General features: G+C 36.1%; 2 protein-coding genes across 5 annotated transcripts in view; one reads left to right on the top strand and one right to left on the bottom strand.

Moving 5' to 3' along the window:
* Positions 1-27,108, bottom strand: part of quob (quattro b) — a 47,869-nt gene that overhangs the window by 14,234 nt on the left and 6,527 nt on the right. The window contains exons 2-14 of the mRNA XM_039656517.2: positions 15,997-16,194; positions 12,933-14,835; positions 11,989-12,147; positions 9,352-9,475; positions 8,408-8,501; positions 8,242-8,328; positions 7,718-7,834; positions 7,049-7,144; positions 5,865-6,013; positions 5,546-5,684; positions 4,167-4,289; positions 3,141-3,335; positions 888-1,825 (exon numbers count right to left, since the gene is read on the bottom strand). Of these exons, the coding sequence (XP_039512451.2) occupies positions 888-1,825; positions 3,141-3,335; positions 4,167-4,289; positions 5,546-5,684; positions 5,865-6,013; positions 7,049-7,144; positions 7,718-7,834; positions 8,242-8,328; positions 8,408-8,501; positions 9,352-9,475; positions 11,989-12,147; positions 12,933-14,835; positions 15,997-16,194 (4,322 nt within the window). The remainder of the gene's footprint in view (positions 1-887; positions 1,826-3,140; positions 3,336-4,166; positions 4,290-5,545; positions 5,685-5,864; positions 6,014-7,048; positions 7,145-7,717; positions 7,835-8,241; positions 8,329-8,407; positions 8,502-9,351; positions 9,476-11,988; positions 12,148-12,932; positions 14,836-15,996; positions 16,195-27,108) is intronic.
* The window catches only part of dlgap4b (DLG associated protein 4b), a 179,049-nt gene continuing 161,344 nt past the window's right edge, over positions 9,404-27,108 (top strand). For all 4 annotated transcript variants that reach the window (XM_089133708.1, XM_089133707.1, XM_039656519.2 and 1 more), the window contains exon 1: positions 9,404-9,484. The gene's annotated coding sequence lies outside the window, so the exon portion shown is untranslated. The remainder of the gene's footprint in view (positions 9,485-27,108) is intronic.

Here is a 27,108-nt window from a genome sequence, read left to right as displayed (position 1 = left end):
TGCTGTCTGACATGATCTCTTACAAATACATAAGAGACAAACAGATCTCAATAATGGATAACTATAACTTATAATGGAAACTATATTTTTGGATAATATAATATTAAAACTATTTTATTAAATATTATTTTCTTATAACGGTAAAACTATATTTTTGGATAATATAAACTTAAAACTATATATTGTTAAACAAACTTTATTACATATTGTTATTATAATATTAAAACTATTTATTCATGTGGTACTTAATAAAACTTTTTTATTAAATATTATTTTACTATAATATCAAAGCAATTATATTTTAATAATATTTTAACTATATAAAATAATCATGTGGTACTGATTCTTTTATTTTTCATTTATAATGAAAACTATATTTTTGGATAATATAATATTAAAACTATTTTATTACATATTGTTACTATAATATTAAAACTATGTGGTAATGATTATTTAATATAATCAGTAAAGTCATGTAATTATTTTGAATTTATAATGTAATCCATATTTATGTATCTTAATACATCTTTTTTATTAAATATTATTTTACTATAATATCAAAGCAATTATATTTTAATAATATTTTAACTATAAAAAGTTTATTTTTAATTTATAATGAAAACTATATTTTTGGATAATATAATATTAAAACTATTTTATTAAATATCATTTTCTTATAATGCTAAAACTATATTTTTGGAAAATATATTCACGTGATAATGATTATTTTACTTTGAATTTATAATTTAAACAATTTTTTGGGAAAATCTCTTTTCCGATTATTATTGATTATTCCGATTATTTATGTTATTAACACATTCCTTCTCATCATGTCCTGCTGTGTATGATCAGATTGTCGTTATAACAGTGTTGTGTGTGGGACTCACAGTGCAGTGCTGCTGTTTTCCAGTGTCGGCACAGACTCTGGATGATCTGAGTGTGTCGCTGCAGATTTGGTGTCACGGCTGAACTTCTCATGTATGTCGCTTTGGCTTGAACAGATGCTGTCGTGGTGCGAGCTCTCTTCATCCCATGATGCTCTGTCTGAGCCAATGATCCTCTCTCGACAGGAATCTGCAGATGTCTTCTTATTATTCGCAGCATTGCCTTTGCTCATAGAATCATACCTAGTGGATCGTGAGCAAAAGCCTTCGCTATGCGAGCGGACTAGGCCTTTATGATGTGGCAAGCGGTCATTCTTATTGACATGGCCTGACTTTCTGAGATCACTGTCGCTGTGAGAGTATACCCAAGGACGCCTACTTAATTTTTTGACCGGACCATTGTGTAACGAGGAAACTTCGCCTTCACTTTTGCAGAAATGCTGATTCATCAGTGCAGATTCTCTGTGTGTGTTTTCAGTCATTATCGGATCACAATTTGATGACGTGTTTCTCCTAACAGGCTCGAAATGCGTCACTGTCTCATTATCATCTCTATTTCTGGTCTCCACATGACCGCCAACAGGGTTTGTTTGGGGGTCGCATTCATTTTCTCTAAGGCTAGTGCTAATTACGCTCCGGGTCGGACCTTTCAAGTGGGCCTCGCTTTCCTTTCCTGGCGTTCCCAGAGGGATTTGACTTCTATAAGAGGCCTGCAGTATCTCGGCGAGTCTCTGTGTGATGTCTCGGCATTGAGCCCGGACTGCATTCCACATCCATGACCCGTCCGGCAGCGCAGCGCTCCTGTCCTGAAAGTGTTGGGGGGAGAAGTCCTTCAAACGCTCCTCAAAAGCCTTCAGCGTACTCAAGCAGGCACACATGGGAGGGTTTGTGTTCTTTATATGATCTAAATACTCCATACACTCTTTAACGAGAGATGAGGCCTGGGAAACAAAGAAGATAAAAGTCATTTCAAGGCTGTTTCTATTGCTGTTATGCAATAGAAGAGGTGGGCATTATTTATTTATATATATATATATATATATATTAATAAACTAAAGCACATGTAATGTGAAACTGAAGTGTCAAAAATTACATTTGTTGATATTGTGTATATTACATGTGTGCATTAATGCACTTGAAATGCATTTTTCTTTTAAACTTCAATACACTTATACAGTATAATAATCCAGTAAAACCAGTATCTGCATGAATATCTGATATCAGTATCTGATATATGCAGTATCTGCAATAATCCAGTAAAACTCTAAAAAGTTTCGATAGAGAAACATTTTTGTTCTATTAAATATTTTAACATTAACTAGTAATGTTAATATTTTTACTAATAACCTAACGGTATTTAGTAAAAATAATTGCAGTGTATACTGTGAATATACACTGCGAAATGTGCTTAATTGTGTTGAATGTGTAGTTTTAGTGTACTTCAAACTAATATATATATATGTATCACAATATGGGTATGTTATTTATATTAGTTAAGTTTATACATAGACCATTGGTCAAAAAGTTTAAAATAATACATATTTTTGTAAATATGTACAAAATATGTAAATAAATTAAATGCATAAAATATGTAAATAATTAAAATAAGTCTCTTCTGCTCACTAAGGCTGCATGTATTTGATCAAAAAATCAGTAAATACAGTAAAAACAGTGAAATATTATTAAAAAAATATTATCAAAGCTCTATTTTTAGCATCATTACTGCAGTGTCACATGATCCTTCAGAAATCATTTTAATATGATGATTTGCTGCTCAGTTATTATTGGTGCTCCAACAATCTTTCACCGATGAAATGCCAAGGCAGTTGTTTGTGATAATTATTAAAATAATTTTGCTTCAGACATATGCTATCAAATAATTTAAGAGCTGGTTTTGACTGATTCACTGAATAAAATAGACACTATATATATATATATATATATATATATATATATATATATATATATATATATATAGTTATATGGTCTGCAAGCAAGTTTTGTTTTTCCCAAGAGCAATATCATGCAAATTAAATATTTACTGCTCTGCACAATTTTTGTTTATTAACTATTAAAATTGCATTCTCTTTCAGATTTGATTCGTTTCTGGAAAACACAGTTTAAAAATCCACTGATGGCTTTCTATGATCTAATCGCTAATTACTATCTTTATTTATTTTTGCAATATCTTGTTTGACTGAGTGTTATATGACATTGCATAAGTAAAATGTCCATGTTAATAATGATTTGACTAACCTTTTCACAGAAACGGTACAGTTCCAGAGACGCCTCCAGCTCAGATTTACGCTCCTCAGCCTTCAGGAGAAACCCCGTCATCTGGGTTTTGAAAGTGACGGTGTTGCAACGAAAAACGTCACTTTCAGGATAATGCAATCCTTTGCTTTTTCTCTCCACTTCCTTTATCAACAACATCGCTTTTACTTTTTTTTCCTAGAAAAAAACACAAACATATGTTATTTTCCCTGTACACATAATGCAGAATATCAAAAACGTCTGAAACGTCACACTCTCAGAAAAAAAGATACAAAAGCAGTCACTGGGGCTGTACCTTTTCAAAAGGTACACTTTTGTACCTTAATTGTACATATTAGCACTTAAAATGTACATATTAGCACCTAGAATGTATATATTAACACCTCAAATGTACAATAGCACCTAAAATGTACATATTAGCACCTCAAATGTACATAATAGCACCTAAAATGGACATATTAGCACCTAAAATGTACATCTTAGCACCTGAAATGTATAACAGCACCTCAAATGTACATAATAGCACCTAAAATGGACATATTAGCACCTAAAATGTACATATTAACACCAACAATATATATATTAGGACCTAAAATGTACATATTAACACCTAAAATGTACATATTAGCACCTAAAATGTATATATTAGGACCTAAAATGGACATATTAACACATAAAATGTGCATAGTAACACTTAAAAATGTACATATTAACACCTTAAATGGACAAAAGTTTACCTTTTGAAAAGGTACAGCCCCTGTGACAGCTTTCGTTCTTTTTTTCAGAGAGTGCATGAACCGTTAGCTCTTATCATTATTTAAGAGATGCACATTCCTGAACCATATTCATTATCAGAAAAACTCTGGTATTTGTATGATTTTGATTAATTTGCACTCGACAGTCCACATAAATCCATAGCACAACTTTGATAACATTCAGGCATTTTAAGATTAATCTTCTGGCCATCCATCTCCTTTTGGTCATATATTTGAGTGAATGTCTTGTTACCTTTGCTTGTATAAGAACAGACTGAATGTCTTGGAGTCTCCGCTCTATTTCCTGCAGGCTTTTCTCTGTGCCGTCGTTGTCCTTCTGCCATGACTCTTCCTCTTCATCACACCATGTTTGGATCTGTGAAAAACATTTATAAACAATTATAAATATAAATCAAAATGAACAAAGTCATTTGGTTCATTCAACGAACGAAACGAACGAATTGACTCGAAAAAAGATTCGTTCATTTTGATGAACGAGTTCGAACAGAACGCGCATCACAGAACAGAGCGAGGCGAGCATTTGAGCTTATAAAACTTAAACTTTGTTTTTTGTTTTTTAAATGAGCGATCGTTTCGCTTGATAAGACCCTTATTCATCGTCTGGAATCGTTTAAAGCCCTTTGCACCGTTTGCAGTTTGTACTGAACCGTTTGGTCCCCATTGAAGTCCATTATATGGAGAAAAATCCTGAACGTTTTCATCAAAAACCTTAATTTCTTTTCGACTGAAGAAAGAAAGACATGGACATCTTGGCTGACATGGGGGTGAGTAAATTATCAGCTAAAGTTTTTTTAAAGTGAACTACTCCTTGCACAATGGAAGTGAATGGGACAGTTTAAAAGCATAAATGTGAAGCTTTTTGTTAAAGGACTCAAATAAATGATTCATAATCGTCATTTTTTTAAAAGTGGATCTACTTTTCTTTGCTGATGGACATCTATGAGACATTATTTTTATGGGTAGAGTTAAACAATACTTAACCCTCAGGTGCTCTTCGTTTCGGAGTCACACTTGTTATCTTCCCGGTCAAAAGTGACCGGACACCTAAAAATGAAACTTTCTCCATCCCAGTAAAACCAATGCAATTTATTTTTGTTCTATAATATTTATTCTTTTTAATTTAGTACTTTGAGACAATTTAATTGAATTTTTTAATATTTATGCAATATTTATGGTTTATTTTTGCCATTGAAAAAATATAATATAAATATAAAATATATTTTTCTATATACTGTATATATATTATTTTTTTCAAAAAAATATTAACGCAGTATTTTAGTTTAATGGATTGCATTCCTTTCTGCTATCCTTATGCATTTTATACCATCTTTCCCGGATTTGCATGGTTGATAATAATTGAATTTAACTTTAACATGTATTACCATGGCTTGCCCATTACTTTTTACTAAGCAAAGAGTCAAAGTTATTTTCTGTGGTGCCACAAACGCTCCCTTTATTTAGCGCAGTGAAGTTATGCTTCAGACTGATTTATTCATACAGCAGACATGTTGCACTTCACAATGTTTGTCTTGAGTTATTTTCAGTGCTTTCTGTGGGCGGTGCTTATTATCCGTCATAAACCTGCATTCAGTGATGGGATGTGATGCATACTGTGCCGAGCGAGTCTTCTGTTTCTCTCAGCAGGAGAACGTGTTCGAGATGTCGCAGCGACTGGTTGGATTTCATCACTAGCGCGTGGACGGCCTCTTCCACCTGGTTATATAGACACGTCACAGACTCCAGAGAGTCCCTGCACGAGAGAAAAGACACATATAAGTGTGTACGCCTGCAAACACATGCAGATACTGTAAATATAACACATTTTAATTCATTTATGGTCAATATTGAGAATTACAGGCTGGTAAAAAACACAAAAAAGAAGATGGATATGGGTAAGCAAACAGTTTATGAACCCTATTGAGCGAAATACCTGAAGTCTTCAGACTGAGCGAATCGAGACTCCTCCTTCCTCATCCTGGCGAGAATAGACCCGCCCTCTCGTTGCAGACCGACCAATCGGGTGTCCTCGAGCACCATCTTCATGGAGCGCCTTTGCTCCTGGATGCAGGACTGGACATCCTGAACGATTGGATTGGTTAGTTTTGGAGCAGCATTCCTCAAGGTCAAATTACATAAATGAAATGTTTAATTTGTAATGAGCGGAAATCATGCGAAGTAAAGTACCATGTGTGCTCGTCACGTAAACCGTTTTATTTTACATTTTTTTAAATATTTTACATTTATTTTAAAAAGGTTTGCAATTTTTGCAATTAAAACTGTAATATTCATATATTTTATATAAATGTTATATACATTTTTATATTAAAATATACATTAATAAACATCAACATTTCATATATATATATATATATAATTATTATTATAACTATTATTTTTTTAATTATAAAATTATAAATTACAATCACGTGGTTTCCAAATTAAAAGCAAATGTAATGCACAGCCTACATTAAAAAAGTACATTAATACATTTTATATATTTTATATAAATTTTAATATTATTAGATACATTAAATAGACACCAACATTTAATTTAAAAAAAAATATATATATATATATATTAACTTTTTTTTATTATAATGGGGGAAACCATGAGGTCTCCAAATTGAAAGCAAATTATATACTGGCAACATTTATGTTCATTTTGTTTCCTAACAGTTTATCAAACATATCTAATAGTTCTCATCACAAAAACATGCCAATATACCTTTAATTGGGGATATACAGTACAATATAACTGTACAATATAACTTAATTTCCCATATTTTTCGATTTAGATCACCTTTTCCATCACCTAATGCTTAAAGTTCATCTAAAAAAAAAATGTAATAATGTTAAATGTAATCTTTACCAAATTTCAGAAGTAATTCAATTTTTTAATACTGTACATTAAGTTTTGATTGATAGTAACTACAATGATTGTGTGAAGTAGTGTTTTATTTTTATTTAATTTATATAAAATGGAACAGAATATATCATTTCTCAGTTGTCTGCCATTACATGTAAATAATTACCGCCTTATCATATCGCTGAGAGAGCATATTATATTGGTGAAAGTGTGCTGCAATCACGGAAAGTTTCAGAAATGGAAATGACCTTTGCAGTGTCTGTTTTTTTAACATCCAGTCTCCTGATTGCAGTCTGTAGTAATGAAGAAGCTGCTTGAAGGTCAAGTTGAAAGAGGGAAAGTTTCTAAAAAAGACACATATATGCAAAAACACATTTTAGATAATACTCTATCATACTATGTGATTCAACAGAACGGATCAGACAGACTCGACTGCGAGCCATCAAGTTGAAATGTAGCTTATAATCACTCCTTGTAAGTGCAGGAAAGGTTGCGCTGTTGCATTTCTAAGTTAAAGTGTCTTCGGCGTCTCTCAGATGTTAAAGAGACAAAAGACATTTGTTGTTGTCAGAAATGTGCGGTCAACTTCACTAGAGCTGATTGTGCAAGTTGACTCGCATCTGTTTAAAAGTGCTTTTAGAGCTGTATACTTCTGCTTTGAGAGGATTGATTACACAATAGAAAGTTTTTACTACAGAAACCAAACAAAAATGTGTAGACTGAGTGAGCAAGAGTTATGACAACACCTTTAACTCTAATTTATTTTTAATGATAGTAGAAAGAGAGAGGACAGGAAACTATGGGCCTGTGCATCAACATTTAGATAGAAGTACAGAAAATATAATCCCAGTGTCGCTGCAACGTTACAGACATCCAAGGATGTCACTGGGTGTTTGTGCGGCCGCTTCTTCTCCTACCTGGTGAAACTGCAGCCAGTCTTCATGACTGTAAGGGAAGCTCCCGCCAAGGTCAGAGGTCAACTGCTGTCCGTCAACTGTCTTATGAAGAGCTTTTAGTGAAGTCACAACATCTATCTAAAAGAAATGATCGTGCACTTTAACATACCGTACTGTACAAATGTGTGAGACCCAGGCACTGATATTAAACAATTTTTAATTTTTATTTTTAATAAGATTTAATTTAAGATTTAAAATGATTTTTTTATGTTTCAAAGTCTCTTCTGCTCACCAATGCTGCAAAAAAAATAAAATATATTGTAACTTTATAAATGTCTACTATCACTTTTGATTTTAATGCATCTTTGATGAATAACAGTATTTGTGTCTTTCAAAGAACAAACAACCCTTAGTTCGGGCAGAAATTAGACGTGGATATCTGCAGTTACTGAGAGCAGACATTCCAGGTGTTAATTAAAGGGTTGGATGTTTCCGTGAAGGTGTAATTGCTGGGTAGAACGAGTGTGTTTGGGGGTGTTAATTACCTGTAGACCAGGATGTTTATCTGGGCGAGGATTAGCCTCTTTATCGACCAGCATCAAGATAGTGTGCACTGCATGAAGGGCCTGCTCCTGTATCACACACACACACTATGAAGGATGTGTTAAGGTTTGTATTGATGTTGGAGGTGATGATTTTCTGTGTCCTCACCTGAACCATGAGCAGTGATCTGAAGAACACAGAGGGCAGAGGACATTTCCGGCTGTCAATCACAACAGTGAGTCCCAGGTCTCTGACCTCAGTCCTGGAGAAGACATTTTAATAGAGTAATTAGTCATATTTAGACATAGGCCTACAGAGCAATGAAAGAGCATGAGAATTAAATAACCATCGGTACTAAATACTAATACTGCCAAAACAATTAAAGCAGATTTTAATATTGGCATGCAGAAATTTAGATATTTAACATGTCAATGGTTTTCATTCCTATAGAAATAAATATCGGCATCAAAAATAAATTGTTAAAATATGATTGAGCTATAACCATAAAAGTGTTCAAAAACATGTAGGTTTTTCAGCACTGAAAAATGAGATTCCGCCATTTTCATAATTATTAAATCTGAGGGAAAAATAGCTACGTATACAAATAGACTAGCCTAAAATAATTTAGAAATAATTTTTAGGTTTATTTCGTGATAATGACCGCATGACTGTACAATGTCCCGCTTATTACACCGATAGGCTACTTACCAAATAAATCAACTTTACGTTTTTATCAAATGACAGCGCGGTTTACTATAATACGATAGACATGAAAGTAGCGCCGGTTTCTGTTACCCGGATGGGCGGACTGATATACAAGCCGAAAAAACTTCTTGAAAGTTACACAGATGAAAATCTGTTTGAATTCCATTCCGTTTGCTCCATAATTTTTCTCCTAGAATGACAAATATATAGTGTATATTTATAAAATTCAATAAAATGTTTTAATTATTAAATTAGAATATTTATTATATGCAAAATAGTGCACAAGGCTGGTAGACTACTGACGCTTCACTTCACATCGCTGGGTATTTGGTACAGTTCATGTCCAAAATGACACCATCTCTTTCTGCCCTCTTGTGGTGATTAAGCAGACTGGTCTTTACTGGTACCTGGGAATGGAGTGCAGGAAAAGCAGAAGTCTGCAAAACTCCAGAGAAGAGAGTTGAGAGGAAGCCCATCCTTTCCTGCCGCCATATACCTCAACCACGGCCCGGCCAGCTCTGTCACGACTGCCTTGTGTTGGTAAGTGAACAGAATGGGTTCAAAACAACACACTTTAACAGACTGTCACGTCACTCTTTTGTCTGCTTGAACGTGAAATAGCTTTGTCATTTTGGCAACGAACATGACCGAATTTAAAAGCAAAAGCAAGCAGTTTCCATTGTCTGGATAAAACACTGAATGGAGACAATTATGTTCTGTGTATCAGGATTGCAAGTGGCTGCGTGCTAACCGCTGAACTGTTTGTAAACATCATTCACATTGCAAACTTTATAGTCAATATACACGCCTGTCAGCCTTCAAACATTGTCGAGAGAAGACAACTTGCCCTTTTAACTGACATCACCAGCATTTACATTTGATGCATTTAGCTTTATCTGGAATGAAATATGCAACCTACTGTACGTTTAAAGTGCATGTAGGAAGTTAGCTTCAAGTGGTCATTTAGATGGTAGTTTGATCAAAAGTAGGAATGATTATAGGTTCATATCCCCTGAATGTAGGTGGTAAAAGATTACGCTCGAATATGAATCATTTACTCACATTCAGAACCCCTAAAAAGTCCTTGTATTATAATTTTGTGTGTGTGTGTGTGTGTGTGTGATCTCAATAAAACATTAGTTGATTTTCCTCATAGTTTCCATGTGAAAAAGCCTGCCTGTTGCCCTGAATTTTTGCCTTGTTCGGTTGAGCACAAATTGAGAAGTTTGGCAGAATTTTCAAACTGCTCTTTTCTAATGCAATGGAAGTGCAGGATAAATAAAAAAGCATGATAACAGTATAGTCATATGATCTCTGAACAGACTTAAATTCAGTCTTTAGTCACTGATGATCTTCCTTTTAACCAGAGCTCTCAAATATTATTGAATATTATAGTATTGAATTAAACAATGACACTTTTGGTTCTCTTGCGTCTGATCCTCAAATAAAGTTACAGTATCACAAATCTTCAAAAGACGTACGGACTATTTTTATTTTATTTTTATATTTATGTTTGTTGTTGGGTGAACGACTATATTACGAAGTACGTTCCTGGATCAACATCTTTATTGATTTTGGAACACCATTCCAATCAACCAATCAGATTTGAGGGACAAGTTTACAGTTTTCTAGCCTGGGAAAACTAGACAACTTCTGGCAAATTTAGATTTGCTCTGAAAGTTAGTCTAGAGCTCATTCAAGATCATTTCCAATCCGTCGAAATCAAGGCACCAATCAGAAAGGTTGGGGTGGGCTTTACACGATGATGACAGCACTGGGATTTTGAAGCAGATTTTGTAGCCTACATTACAAAGATGGATGCTGCCGTCGAACATCACTTGTTCGAATCAGCTATCACATCGGTTTTAAGCGATTTGAACGTTTCCTTTTTGTTAAAAACAGAGAATAGAACAACACTCTGAGATGTTTCTCCGCCGGCCGCCGCTCTGCATACGTCATCTCCTTCATCACTCTGATTGATTTTAGGTCTACCCGCGACGTCCGTTGGTGATGCCGAATTTTGTTTTGCCAGACCATAACTCAACTGAGAATGGTCTGGTTTTAACCAGGCTTCAGGTTTAAAACAAAGGTTAGGTGCTTCTGCATCAGTGTTATTATCATTTTAGGAATAAGTTATGGTTAGGATTAGGTTTAGGGGTAGGGATAGGTTTAGGACTACATTTTTGAATAGTAATGTTGTTCCAGGATCAACAGGAACATATCTTACTTGGCAAAAACCATGGTGACCTTGTTGTTGATGAGACTGAGTAAATATGACCATTTATATTTTTGAATAAACAGTTCTTGCTGTAGTGTCCTGCTTAAGGGCACAGTTATCTTAAGGCCTGTTCACACTGGAACGAATTTCGCGCGCGTTATTCGCCGACGTTTAACGCCTCGTGACTAAACAATGGCTACGCTACGCGTAAAAGCGACATTTTTAAAAAACGCCTCGGATCCGTTTTTTTAAGTTTTACGCACCGCGTCAAAAACTATCAGACCAAGGAAATTGGCGCTTTTGCTCACGTGTTTGGAGCTTCTGAAGAGACAGTAAAACACAACTTGGGGGCGCTCAAACACAAAACGGTCTTGCCGAGCACACATATGCAACAGTGAAGAAGATATACGCGTCGCCATCTACACTGCCAGGAAGAAATAAGACGAGGAAGATGCAAGGCAAGATGAATGTAGAGCTGCTGGTCTCGTTGGTGCTAAAACATAAAGAACTATATGACAAACGCGACAGGGATGACAAACATCTTGATAAAAGGTAACTGATATGGAGTGGTATTGCATGGCAAATTGGCGCCATCTAATGTCAGGGAATGAATTAGCATGTTCACTCGGCTCATCGTCAGCGAAAAATGCTTGGGTGTGAACACAAAAAACGCATTGAAAAACGCTGACGAATAACGCACGCTGATATTCGTCCCGGTGTGTACGGGCCTTTAAAGTTAGATTAGTCTGCATGGATCAATCATATCCCGGAGCTTTAACCACTCCACCACAACTGTTCATAATTAAAAATTGATTAGCAGGCATACCTGGCAGACAGATGATGCCTAGCTGGAGAACGCTCTTGATTGTGGGGTCCTGGGAAATTGGTGTTTCCTGAACTCTATTCTCAGACGGATCCGCGTGTGATTTCTGAAGCTCTACTCCATTGACAACTGGAGATCCAGCTTGTCCAGAGGGGTAGGCTTCTAAGAAAGAGGAGAAATTACTTTTATTTTCTTTTATATAACAACACAAAGGCCTAATTCAACTTGTTGTACCTTTTCTGAACTTACTGAAATGAGTGAAAATCTAAGATGTGCATCAAAGCTAGATGGAGCTGTTGATCTCCACTTTAGAAAATCTTAAGAACAATTATTTATAAACTGAAGCCATTATCCTCCTCTTTCCAGTTACAAAGACATCCAACAGCTTCCCTATAAACGGGGGGGGGGGGGGGGGGATGTAGTTATTTCTGTTCCCTGCCCTGGCTCTTGGTCCTCATGAATGCTTTCTTTCTGTTCTGATGAAGGACTGCAGACATTCCCATGTGGAACGCTGTGCACTCTCCTGACCTTTAGCCAGTGTCACATTGCACTCTTTTAAGATGACCTTTCGGAATGGTATATTTTTCCCTCTGCAGAGGACCAGGGTCAAGGTCGTCTGTAAATCTGTCGATATGTGTCATAGCGTACGCCAGCTAGACATGGCTTCATAGTAGTAGTTGTTTTATGTAATGTATTTCACATCAGTCATGTTTGAACAAGCTTTTCATTTAAGGATAAAGATCTAAGAAACAGCATGTTGGCCAGACATCATGTTGCTTCAGATGTTCTTTTAACAACAAAGTGGGATGTGGGGTAAAATCTGTATGCAATTAGTTGACACACAGCAAGGAACCATCGATAAAATTTTTTATATATATTTCTCTAAATGATTGAAACTAATCACAAGCACAAGTTCTTTTCACATGCAGTGGTCTAACTCAACTCACCCTTTCTTGCTTCTTGTTGTCTGTTTAATTTTGGGGACACCAAATTAGCTGTGTGTTTTATTCCCTGGATAGCAGGGAACATGGGGATGATCTCTGGATAGACATCACTGCGACTTCTGTTGGTCGGCTTGTGTGATTGCAGACAGTCTCTGGTTGTATCCGAGACTGAAGAGTATGAGCGGGATTTAGACCTGCTTTTACCTTTGATCACCTGTACAGGTGAACCTGGGCCTCTTCCACAATGCCTGTCATCACAGAGGACTTTGCAATCCAAATGCCTGTTCTCGTTTTGGAAAAGGATCTGACTGCACTGGGGCTGAAATTGAGCAGGTGTTTGCTCAAAGGCCTGTGTTAGCTGGTTTTGTGAATGCTGAATTGGATTGAAACCTTGCAGACAATGATTAGCATCTTGTCTGTGACCACTGTGGTCAGGTAAAGCCCTGAGTCCCATTTTGGGTAAGTGTTGGGTTTTGGCGTGCTTCTGGCTGCTAATCCGTATCTGAAATGAATCTTGCCTATACGAGTTGTTCAGACAGTAAAGTCTTTTGTCGGGAAAAGCCTTAGTCCCTAGTGCAGTCTGATGTTGATCCTGTTGCCCAGTAAGGAATGACTTGTGTTGTTGTCTCGCTGGGACCATGCTTGGGATCTGTTGGGTCATATGTTGGTCAAGAGACTCTGCGTTCTCCCTTGAAACACAGTCATGAGGTACACTTTGACTTGGCTGGGTTGAGTTCTTTAGGCTTTGCTTTTGTTGGGCTGAGTTCTCAAAGAATTGCATCGGGTTTCTGTCTGCTTGGTTTGGTGTCTGGCCAAATGTACAACTCAAAGGTTTAAGTCTATGGCCAACTCCATATCCCTCACAGCTTGGGTCCTCTACATCTGTCCTTGTTTCATCTAGAGAAGGCAGCATACTTGATTTCTCAAAATTCACTGGGTTTCGGAGAGCTGCCACATACGATTGACGATACCTGCATTTGGATTCTGGCTCGTTTTGCATGATCTCAAATGGCTGTTTGTTTTGCATGCAAGGATTGCAATCCTCACCAGACACGTTACCGTTGCTTTTTGAAGCAGGTTGGGCTGTCCTGACTAGCTTGAAACCTGATGGTTTTGTAGGGATTGCTACCAAAGTCTCTTTCTCCTTGTTAAACTCCAACAGGTCCACATATTCTCCTTCCAGCTCTCCGTTGTGCCTGTTGTCCCAGGTATTAGGAGAGACCCAGCCAACAGGTTTTCCAGCAAAACTGCTGATTGGATGTCCTTGATCAACCTTCACCAGTCTGCTACCACCCTCCACCAACTGAACAGCAACCACCATCCCATCTTTTGCTGGAAGGATCCTAGTTTCCATCTCAAGTGGTAAGAAGTCCACAGGTACCGGTGACTGTGACAGGTTCTCCGAAATCTCAGTTTTAAGATCTGTCACACGGAGAGTCGCAATTGAGCATGTCTTTGTTTCAGGCCAGATGTTAGATTTGGGCCTGTCGAGGAATTCCGGGTTTGCAACTTCGGTCCAAGGTACCTTCACAACACCCTGGTCAGAGGAAAGCACACACTGAGTTAGAGGATTTCCATGACGTCCCTCATTTATTTCCCTTAGCCAAGACTCGGTGAATATGCATGGATAGGATGTCTCCGCGATTGGTGTCCCTTCAATCGCAGGACCATCCAGCACCCTGGAACCTGCTTGCAGTACCAGATTCTCCTGCCCAAGAACGTCTTCCTGCACAAGAAGACTTTTGAGGACAATTCGGGCTGACTGTTCGCCAAAAGACTCCACCTGCAAGTAGAAATCTCCAGGTCGGAGCAGTAAAGGGTTGATTGGGGCGAGTTGGATGACCACACGATCTCTCAAGCACAATGGCCAACCCTCACACCGGAATAGGACATCGGAGTATGCAGCCTAGTTAGAGAGAAAGAGAGAGAGAGGGGGAGGGAGAAAGAGCAAAGCTGGTTTGTTGACTTGCAGATAGTTTTGGATTGACAGATTTTACGATCAACAGATTTGTAATGGCTTGGGTCTTGATGCCGTTTATTGGCTTGCATGCAAACATTCTTGAATGCCCTTCAGAAGAAGCTGCCTAGGAAGGCCTTTGTTCTTTCTGAAGATAAAACAAAACAGTCTTGTGCTGAGTGGACAAGGATAAGTAGCATGTGGGATCTGTGCCATAAAAGTCCACATGGGAAGAAATGTCTGCAGAGGAAATTGCACTACTAGCATGCTTTACCCTTTAAAGGCTTAGTTCACCCAAACATGAAAATACATAATTAGCTCACTCTTATGCCATTCACACTGTCCTTTTACATACATTCAAAGCATACAGTAAGCATGACCTTCCAGGCTCCACTATAAAAGTTGTCACATAACCCTACTGCATATTTCAACTCTTCTGAACCTTCATGTTAGTGCTGGGACACATCTAAATTTAAAGTTGCAATGGGGAACATGTTTGTTTGAGTGTGACTACCTGTTTGACCAAACAATGAGTGTTTTTGCAATTCTGTGAAATTACCTAATTTACCTTAAGACATTATTCATTGAAACTCTTTCTCTTTGCTTTGGGTCTCAAATATCGTTGTATGGCTTCAGAGTACTTGGAATATAGCCTATGTTCCATTGAAGACAAAAGTCATACAGGTTTGAAATGACATGAGGGTGAGTAAATAATGACACATAAATCTTTGGGTGAACCTTACCTTAAGTCACTTGCTACACTCTTAGAAGAAATGGTTGTATTTAGAACCAGAAATGGTTCCACCCCCCCCCCTTCATATATGGAACTCCAAAATGGTTCTATATAGAACCATTTTTTTTGGTAAAAAGTTCTATTGGCCAAGAATGGAACCCCAGGGTTCTATATAGAACCCAGAGGGACCCTTTTTTTAAGAGCGTATAGAACCTTTTAGGGGTTCCAAATACGTAGCGCTGATAGAACCTTTTAAGGTTCTATATAGAACCTTTTCTTCTAAGAGTGTAGGTAGGCTATTTGACATTTTTAGATGGTTGGCTGTTACTAAGGCGCTGTTCAATGGACTTTTTTTGTGATTAGCATGTTGTACTTACACAGGCAGCTTGTTGCACACTCTCTAGGATATGTTTGGCGGGGATAAGGAAGTTCAGCAGGCACTGCAGTGCATCTCCATGGTAATGTTCCTCAATGGTGCGAAAGAGTTGGCTGAGAACAGTAGGAGCGGTAGCCTCAAACGGAGGGAAAAGAGACGACAGGGCGCTCTGAATGGACCAGTCCAGAGAGGAAGGGTTCTGAGGTGAAGAAAGGGAGAGATTTATTTGTGTGTCAGTTACTATATTGCTTGTTTGAGAAAATCCGTTGATATACACTCTCAGAAGCTGTCACTGTGGCGGTACCTTTTCAAAAGATACACTTTTGTACCTAAAGGGTGCATTTTGGTACCTTAATGTACATATTAGCACCTAAAATGTATATAATAGCACCTAAAATGTACATATTAGCACCTAAATGTCCATATTAGCACCAAAAATGTACATATTAGCACCTAAAATGCATATTAGAACCTAAAATGCACATATTAGCACCTAAAATGCACATATTAGCACCTAAAATGTACATAATAGCACCTAAAATGTACATATTAGCACATAAATGTCCATATTAGCTCCAAAAATGTACATATTAGCACCTAAAATACATATTAGAACCTAAAATGCACATATTAGCACCTAAAATGCACATATTAGCACCTAAAATGTACATATTAGCACCTAAATGTCCATATTAGCACCAAAAATGTACATATTAGCACCTAAAATACATATTAGCACCTAAAATGCACATATTAGCACCTAAAATACATTATAGTACCTAAAATGTACATATTAACACCTAAAATGCACATATTAGCACCTAAATGTACATATTAGCACCTAAATGTACATATTAGCACCTAAAATGGACAAAAGTTTACCTTTTGAAAAAGTACAGCCGCAGTGACAGCTTTTGTACCTTTTTTTTCTGAGAGTGCCATGATAGGTGATACTGCAGTTATTGTACACAAGCCCTAAATGCTTTGTCTAAAGATGTAAAATGAGGTTTTTGTGAAATGCCTGTGGCAAAACCTTTCTCTTTATTTCAACCCCTCCTAAATCTCACTTGTTACAGAGACAATAAAGCTTGTCATGTCAAGGATTCACTGTTTTGGCCTAATCTAATCCACATTTTCCATTCTGTTGAGCACCATATGAAGGCAGGTTGTCTCTTTATCAATCCATTGTAAGTGGATGCGATCAAAAATGAATGGAAGAAATCATAATGCTAAGTATGTCTGTTTATGAAAGAATGCAGGGTGTCCATGCACATCTGAAAAATCTCAGCGACTGTCTCATATTTGCTCTCCCAAATATTTATCATACATGTTTCTCAGGCATTCCTCTGTAATGAGGATGTTGGGTTCACCTTTCAAGTGTCCGACTTGGAATAATTTACAAAGCAGATGTGGGAAGAGCTGTGTGGAAAATGAGGGAAGTCTGGGTGACCTTGGTTTAAACCTTAAACAGACTCAAGCTGTTACAGAGTGGATTACTACGTTGAGTCTCTTAAACTGCACGTTTTAAACTATTTTTATGCAGCCCAGTGCAATGATTAACCATGGAAAGACAAGCATGCTTTAGCCATGTTAAAATATTTGTTTGTTTAGTCTATTAATCTTCCTGGTTTAGATGATTACAGGACCCGAGTGTGATCTTACACAGGAAGTTTATGTCTGCTTAGGAAATAACAAACACAACAAATCCCTTCCTTTATAAGAAAAAAGAAGTCATGTCTGTGATTTATATAACCGTGTACCAGACCAGACCAGGATTGGAGTAGTTTGTTTTAGTTTCACTCTCATTGTAAGATTCAGGTTAATCTTTTTTTGTTTAGTTTTCCTTTGTCAGTTTTACTATTTAGTATTTCATCACAGTCTAAAACTGAAATTAATTTGTGAATTTTTTATTTTTTATTTCAGTTAGTTTTGGAGTGGCGAAAATGCATTTTAGTTTATTTTCCAGCTCATGTTTTCTTACTTTTTTCATTTACTCTTTCCCCGCCAAACACAGAATTTTCTGGTTTCTGTGTTATACACTGAAAAAGTGCTGAATCTGTTCAAAACACATGCAAAGAAGATGCAGAAACAAGCGATCTGATATGTAATCATATGCATAGGGATGAACATTTTGGCCGATACGATAACCGATAATTCTTTATATTTGAATGCCAATAACCGATATATCGGCCGATAAATCTAGATCCAATTTTTATATAATTTTTGAAAGCCTGATTGCAAAAACAAAAGTCTCACAATTAAAATCCATTTCCCAATCACACAATTATAATGTTCTCATTATAATTTCCTGTAGCCAATATGACAGCACATTTTCCACTTAACTATATTTTCCTTTTTGATTCCAATCATATTTCAAGCAATTAAGATCAATCATGTTGAACAGTGCGCGTGAAGTGTTGAAGAAAATAATTCATTATTTATCAGCTTTAAAATATCAGCCAAATTTTATTATCGGGCCGATACCGATAACATAAAAATGAGCAAATATCGTCCGATACCGATATGGTGGCCGATATATATCGTGCAAACGAGATCCTCAACATTAAACGGCATATAAATCAAAACCGCCTCATGTTAAAGAATGAAATGTCGATCCAGGATGAGTTACAGGACTGTGCAAGCATTAGGGATGTTGATGGACTCGGTTTACTCCATCTATGCTTAGATAACCTCTCTGAATCCCAGTGGCTGGCAACTTTTAAGAAAAAACTCTGGAGGGGAAAGAGTTAACAATGATAAGAATGTACTGGCCTGACAGTGTTTACAGTAAGTGATGTTTGTTAAGACGACATCACTATTATCATTGCTCATTCTTGGGGTTAGTGAACAAATTCCTAATCCCAAGTTTTCAACTTTGTAGTTGTATCTCATCCTTCACCATTTGAGCTACAGACAAGAATGATTCCTTAAAGTCTGCAGTTTGTCAAATCGATGGAAAACCCCCAGTTTGAGCTCTGCTTTGTTAGTCGTTGGATGATACAGACATCAGATGCCTGCTTTGTCATGTACTCGTCTATGAAGTATGCACATTATTGATGTTTATCTGCACTAGACTTTCTTACATTCTCACCATTTCCTGCTTGATAGTCCCAGTGATTTGTGATAAAGCATTTCAGCATGTTGTTACTAGTGTTATTTTTTGTAGTTCATAATTCAAGAATTCGACATTGTAATTTTTCATTAAAGGGATAGTTCACACCATTTTTTTTTATTTACATTTATATTTACAGTTCTTAGACTATATTGAAGATGAAGAATGTTGGTTACCAAACAGTTTCTGGTCCCCATTGATTGACTTGCATAGTATAAAAACAAATTGGGCTCCATCAACTGTTTGGTTACCCATATTCTTCAAAATATCTCTGTTTGTGTTCAGCAGAAAAAAAAGAAATTCATACATTCAGGAACAACTTGAGGGTTCTCAATAGGGCTGTAAAACGATTAATCGCGATTAATCATATTCAAAATAAAAGTTTGTGTTTACATAATATATGTGGGTCCACTGTGTATAATTATAATATAATATAATAATATATATATATATACACACGCATGCTTGTATATATTTAAGAAATATTTTCATGTAAATACTGTAGGTAGATTTATATATAATTTATATTATATAAAAATATAAATATTTTATATACAATTAATTTTTTTTTAGGTCTGTGCAAAAATGAATTGCGATTAATCGCATCCAAAATAAAAGTCTGTGTTTACATAATATATTTGTGTGTGCTGTATATAATTATTTTGTATAAATAAATACCTATGCATGCATGTATATATTTAAGAATTATTTGCACTTAAATTCTGTATATATAAATACATAATCTACATTATATAAATATAAATATTTTATATATGAATAACACATTTTCTTAAATATATACATGCATGTGTGTGTATTTATATATGCAAAATAATTATATACAGCAAACACAAATATATTATGTAAACACAGACTTTTATTTTGGATGCGATTAATCGCAATTCATTTTTGCACAGCCCTAATTTTTTTCTAAAATATACATGCATATGTGTGTATTTACTGTATATATATATATATACAAAATAATTATACACAGTACACACACATATATTATGTAAACACAAACCTTTATTTTGGATGCGATTAATCGTTTGACAGCCCTAGTTAAAGTTTCATTTCTGGGTGAACTATCCCTTTTAAAACCTATAGCTGAGTAAAATTAGGGCTGGGCGATATGGCCCAAAAAAATTATCACGATATTTTTTTTTTTTCAGTCGATATCGATAATTATCACGATATATGTCAAATCTGTATTTTTTTCAAGTTTAAAGGCAGATTTTTGCAACTAAGTGAAAGTTGTATAAACTAAATGTGAGTGTTAATTGTGTTTTTAAACTACTATTTATATTTATGTTCATTAACAAAAACAGTAACATCTGTTTTTTTTTTCTTACGTAACAACCACATTTTTATTTGGTAAAAAGTAATATTCTGACTGTTTGAGTTGTATTCAAATTAACCATTGGTCATTCAGTATCATGCATTTAGATCATGATAACCACAGATAAAACCAGGTATAGCCTATTAACTTAGCTCCTCACTATTATGGCATAACTTTATGGTTTCTGTATTTTTTGTATGAAAAACAATAGCCTAAAAGTTGAATACATTATTAAATACTGTATTTATATTCCATTAGTAATAATACATTGTCTACATTAGTAATATTATACAATTCATTATGTATATCCCACATTTCATGGTGCAGTTAATATTACCAGGCTAACCTCACAGTAAATCCATGGTAGGCTAAATGGATTCAGTATCAATTCAGATTCTGACTGTATCGTTGGACGCAGTGTTTCTCCTTTTTGTCAGCGTTGTTTCATCTGCTTTTAAACTGGTTTAAACTTGACATTTATGTTCTTCGCTGAACTCAAGCGCTTCTCACTGGATCTCGTGAGCAAAACGATCGCGTCTGCGTGAGCTCGCGCTCCGCTCAATGCACTGCCATTTTGGACTTTGACCCGAGCGGATAAATGCTCCGTGTGGCGTGCGCGCGCGGTTTAAATGAGTTTCGTTCCGCTTTTGACGCATAAACATTATCGCACATTTATCGACCTCTTGATATCGTTTTATCGAGAAAAATTATATCGCGATAATTATCGTTATCGTTTTATCGCCCAGCCCTAAGTAAAATCATTCAATTTGTTGCTAATACAACATATATTTTCTATTAAAACATGGGCAATTAAATATGTAAATATTCATATGCCCATATAGAAGTTATACCTTTCAGGTGAATCTCTTTTACTGGGATTCTGCCGAATAAACTAATTTGTCAAAACACAATTTTTAAATCGAACAGTTGCAGTTTTAGGCTGGGATGAAATACTGAAGAAAACTAAACTAAAAAACGGAAACTATTGAAAATTTAAATGGAAAATAAAACGTATTAACTATTCTAACCCACATTGGCTGATGCATCTCGCCCCATCTTCGCCTATACCGATCCCGAACAGGACCTTCCACAATGGGTTTAATGATTAAACACAATAGCCTTTTTGTTTAATCCTTTACTAAATTAGTTTGTCTGGGCCTTGTGCGCGCCTCGTTCAGGGTGGTCCGTCCTGTGAGCATGTCGAACCTCTGACTTTCCCATCCTCTCTTTTTCTTCTCCAGTAAACACATCTGCGTGGTCTCGCCATGGCCTCGGGCCTGTTATTCTGTTTACCCCCGTTACTTCTCCTGTTACACCTCCACACCTCGCTTTTCAAAACACGTCCAAGTCAAACTTCATTTAACAAATCCTCAGGATCCCAAATGAAGGATATCTGGAGCCTGGCGTTGTTCCTGAAGTCTGGTATTTGCATTCAGGAGACTGTCAATTGCATTTTTCCGTGTTTTTGTAAATATAACTTAGACGAAGCCCTTGGCTGAACTTTGGAACGTTAATTTGAAGGCTCATTTGATATCTGGAGATGTTAACAGGGTCACTTTTCCATGTGTAGAAGCTATTTGAAGCACTTCACAGAAATAATGCCCCGTCTGTCTTCCCACCTGCAGGTTTGCTGTACAATTTTAGCTTTACGGTTTTGGCGTGACAGCTCTCAATTAAATCTAAACATATACATTTGTCGTAAAAACATAAACGAACGTTTCATTTGGCAGCACACAAGTCTATCTGTAATGACTCAAGAGCTCAACGGGTAATTATAAGCTTCAGTCTAATGTTTGAAACTGAGGCAAATTCTGAGGCATAAGATGATTTCATACATGCATAGTAAACAAACAGTTTTTCAGCAGCATTGTATTTAGTGGTGTTGCCTAATATAAGGCACGCATTACTAATACAGTGTATTTGCTCACCAATGTCACACTCACAACAGTGTCAGTAAAGCTTTGAGATAAAATATTAGGTGTTTTCCAATCAGTGCTAAATGCAATATTTACAAAGTCATATACAGGCCGTAGGAGGATTGTAACTTTCGTACAATTATGTGTCAAGGTTTCAGGCATGCATGGGCTGGCGAACTTGTGCATTTATCATGTCGATTAGAGGCAGTATCATGACTAGTATGACCTGTAAATGTCAGTGACACAATTTGCATGCATGCATGTTCACTTTTGCACTTTATTAGTTGACGGATTACACTAGAGAGAGAGTGAAAAGTGTGTTTAAGTCCATAGGACCAAAAGTTCCCATAGATGAAGAAATTAGGGCTGGGTAATAAATATCGATTTCTCGATATTAATCGATTCTCATTTTTACGAACTGATATCGATTCTTAAATCTCAAGAATTAGTCATCATGTTTCAATTGAATGAAGGGAACATTGTATCGCGGCTGCGCGCATCCAAAAAATCGCAACAATCTTTGCCCTTTGTTACTATTGATATGAAACAAAGTGTCAATTTTCATATTACGTCCATTTTTTTTAGAAATTCAAAAACATAAATGACGTTTTGGCGCTGTGGCGTGAGATCGCTCTGGAGAAGCAGCAGCGCTGATCTCTCTTCCGGCTTAATAATACCAGTCGCAGCGCCAAATAAACATGAATGAGCATCTGAAAGTGTGTTAAAGATAGAGTACAACTTATCCAAATCCGTATCATGTCACATTGATTCGCTCAATCAGCGTTTCAACCGTGGAAAGACGTCAGTTAAACAGCTCGTAATCAATGTATCGTCATATTTACCTCAGAAAACCCACATAAACTCGTTAGTCAGCTAGAAAAAATAACTCTACACTCTAAAAAATGCTGGGTTGTTTTAACCCAATTTTGGGTAAAATATGGACAAACCCAGCCATTGGGTAAAAAATGTCATTTAAAAATGTAACCCAATGGCTGGGTTTGTCCATATTTTACCCAAAATTGGGTTAAAATAACCCAGCATTTTTTAGAGTGTAGAGAGGAGCATTTTGCTAAATATATACACCACATTACATATGCATTATTATCTGAATGTTCTTCAATATTTCATGCATATTTGAATAAATCTGGCACGTTTTTATGACAGCCACCATTTAAATGTTTATATTTCATATAATCTTCTTTGTTATAAAAAATAAATAAAAGTGTAATTTAAGTGTTTGTATAGCTACAAAACAGTTCATTATTACCATCATATTTGGCTAATGAAGTCTATAGGCAACAACTAGACTCCCATAGTTTACAGCATTAGTTAAGAGATTTGATTCCCTTGAGAAAAATTGCCATTTATTGTAACTGATATCCAAAATAATCCATATTGAATCGAATCGAATTGCAAGCTTGTGAATCGAAATCGAATCGAATTGTGAAATTTTTCTCAATACCCAGCCCTAGAAGAAATATGAGGAGAATAGGACCAAACATTGTTTGAAAATACATCCCTGCGTTCCTCAAAGAATAAGTCTTGACTTGTTAAGAGCCTGTTCAATACCCTCATTTCAAGCTCTGTAAACACTTAAGGGTTGCACAAAGAGCGTGTTAAAAGTGCAAGTGGTACAAGTCTGCACTCTTGAGATGAACACTAATCTAACCTGAACACGATTCATCATCTGTCAGCTTTGGAAAGTCTCTCATTACAGCTGTCCTGCTTCTCCTTCTCTTCCTCAGGACAGTGTTGTCTTTGTCTCTTTGCCACTGTGGTTTAACTCCTTACAGAAGCAGTTTGGCACAATGGAGCGTTCTCACTCTCACCAGACAAACATCTACAACATCTGAATATGCTTTTCAGAATAAATCTTCAGTGTTTGTTTTTGCAGCAACTTCTTTGTGTCCTTGTCCTCTTAGAGATTAACATTATCGTGATTTTCATTTTCTTTTTTGTGAAATATAGCGGCTCACCTATGGTATTTTGATTCTAATTTGGTTTTTAAGACCGCTTTCACACTAGCACTTTTTATGAAATGTATAATTTGTGTCTGCATGTTCTTGGTCACGCTCATTACATTTATAATGCATTTCTTTGTGGCCCAGAATAAATTTCCTTTATGCATTTGTTGCATTCTTTGCATCTTTTGCAATCCATGCTTTGCAGACAAACAAAAGTGCTGTTCTGTCTGGTTTCTGGTGAATCCAAATGGACAAATACTTAAAGGAACACAGTGAAACCAATGCCTTCCTCTTGTGTCATTGTCTAACTACAGTAGTAAACAGCTTTCCCTTGTAAAAGTATGAAGGAATCCGTAATCGAAACAAGTTTAGAACATCCTAACACAGCCTGAGCTTGAAAGCATCAAATCGGCATGTTATCATAGCAGAAATTGTCTTTTTTTTTTAATGAAATCTGGTTGTTTAAAAATGTTCAATTTACTTTGCATGTGCTGTTTTAGAAAAAAAAAATAATTCTGGACGTTAGTATTGCTACATCTGTGTATGCATATATCGAGAAACAAAATATTGAAATGTAAATGAAAAGACCAAATTTAAATACAGTTGCATTTATGAATTTGGCCGAATCTTATCCAAAGCAACTTAAAAGGTTAGTTCACCCAAAAATGAAAATTAAGTCATTAATTCTATTCTATCTTGTCTACAAACCACGTTTTGTCACGGAAAATCACACGATAAAACGAACCGGAAATGACGTGAAACCGCACGCGCGCCAATACCCAGCGAAGAACAACATGCGAATATGGACGTCATACAGAAACTTGTGCTGCAAACTGTTTGCGCGATGATTTGCTCGAAGAAAAAAATGCAAAAAAAAGAAAAAAACCTCAACCCATACCTTGCTCTGATTGGCTGTAGCTCATGACATCACTGAGGTTGAGTCGTGCGACAGCTCTGGAAATCTAGCATGCTAGATATTTTTTTCTAGGCTCGTCGAGGCGTCTGCGAGCGTCTTTGATGCGTTGTTGGCTCTTTCATACTAACAGATTGGCGAGCGTTCATCGCCCGCTAATCTCCCGCGATTTGCACGCGATAACACTCTGACCTGTCGGCGAGCTCAACGATTTGCAAATCGGGCTTAAAATAGCTTAAATGCTTTCTCATTGGCTCATAAATAAATTGCCTTAGTACATTTCTTGCACTGCAAACATGCAGATATTACTATTGTTTAATGTGATAAATAAAAATGCTTAAAGATGCAATTGACACTTCCAGTGTAGACCGCTCCGTGATTATAATGGGATTTAGTTTTGACATGATGAGACGCGTACACTGTAAAAAATTTGGAGTAGGATTTACTTGAAAAAACCTTGCTAAACGATCTCACTCAGAAAATGCTAGTAAATTTACAAAGATTTGCCAAGTAAAAACCTAAACATATTTATCAGTAGCTTTAATTAGAAATCTTTAAGTTAAATTTACTTGGAATGTGGAATTAAGTAAACTTTACAAAAAATAAGTCATTTTAACTCGGCTTGTAAAAGGTTGATTAATACCGATTTCCTTCACTAAAACAATTATCTTGAATTTTATTAGTCATTTATAGTATGTTCTTTACTTAGATCATCTAAGTAATTTATATATACATCATGCCAGACTTTAAGCCTTATGTGAATGCAAACACCTCAATACTTGGTAGACAATACACAATGGTGGTAACATTTGATGGATCGTTTTTGTGTTTGAATGTGTCGTTTTAAGCAAAAAATTTACTCGAAATGTCACAAAATGGCAATTTACTAATACTGAAAACAAAAATCAATGATAAAACAGTGTAAATACAGCTGGAAACCAGCGAAAAATGAACCTCAATAATTATTCAAGGTCCAGTGCATGATGGGAACCCCAGTATCAGAAAAGTTGAGTAATTTTGACTTAATTTTATTGAGTTGATATTACACTTTCATTTATACTCGCTTGAAATAAGTACTGATATGGAATTTACTTAGTTTTTTAAATTCTTGCCTGAACTAACTTTTTCAAGTAAATTACATTGGGTTTTTTCACTAGTATTTACTTAACCAAAAAATCGTTTTTTACAGTGTAGATGTGCTTTGTCTTTGCTTCTTTTGTCTTCTCTTTTATATCAGTTCAGTCTTTCACAGACTCTCTAGCAGCACTTGTGCATTTATTTCCTTAAACGACCATACTGTAAATCACCTCTGACATTCGCAGGTCTCGTGAACACGTCTGTCTCTGCACGCTGCCAACTTATTTTCACAGCTCGTGTGTTTTATTGACTTTCTCCCCAGTATGCCCTGCTTATGAAGCAATGCTCGGTGGTTTCTCGCTGAGATCCAAGACCGCAAAACTGACTCCAAATGATCCCGGATATCATATTTCATTGGATTTTGATTGAGGGTCTTGGGACTTGTTTCCAAAATAAATATTAGCATCTCGAAGCACACAAAAGACCATGAGCACTCCACGGCTCTAGACATGCTCGGGTCACTTATGCTTCCCTGAACTTCAGATTATTGGAGCATTGCGTCAGGTGGAAACGTGACAGTTTTGGCAGATAATCCCTTAAAATTTTTAAAATGGATTTAAAATTAAGACAATCCAGAGTATGTGCTGTTCAGAAAATCCCTTTCGTTCCGATGTGTTTTATAGGACACCATGTGACTGGGACCATCTGGATGATGAACAACATGCTAATAGAAAACAGACGCAAATCATCAGATTTCTCTTTGTGCGCTCGAGTCATCGAGGTCAGACG

Source organism: Pimephales promelas, chromosome 8 (genome assembly GCF_988280905.1).
Source record: "Pimephales promelas chromosome 8, fPimPro1.hap1.1, whole genome shotgun sequence".
Classification (NCBI taxonomy): Eukaryota; Metazoa; Chordata; class Actinopteri; order Cypriniformes; family Leuciscidae; genus Pimephales; species Pimephales promelas.
The sequence above is the reverse complement of the archived record's forward strand: the minus strand, read 5'-3'. Positions and strand labels throughout refer to the sequence as shown.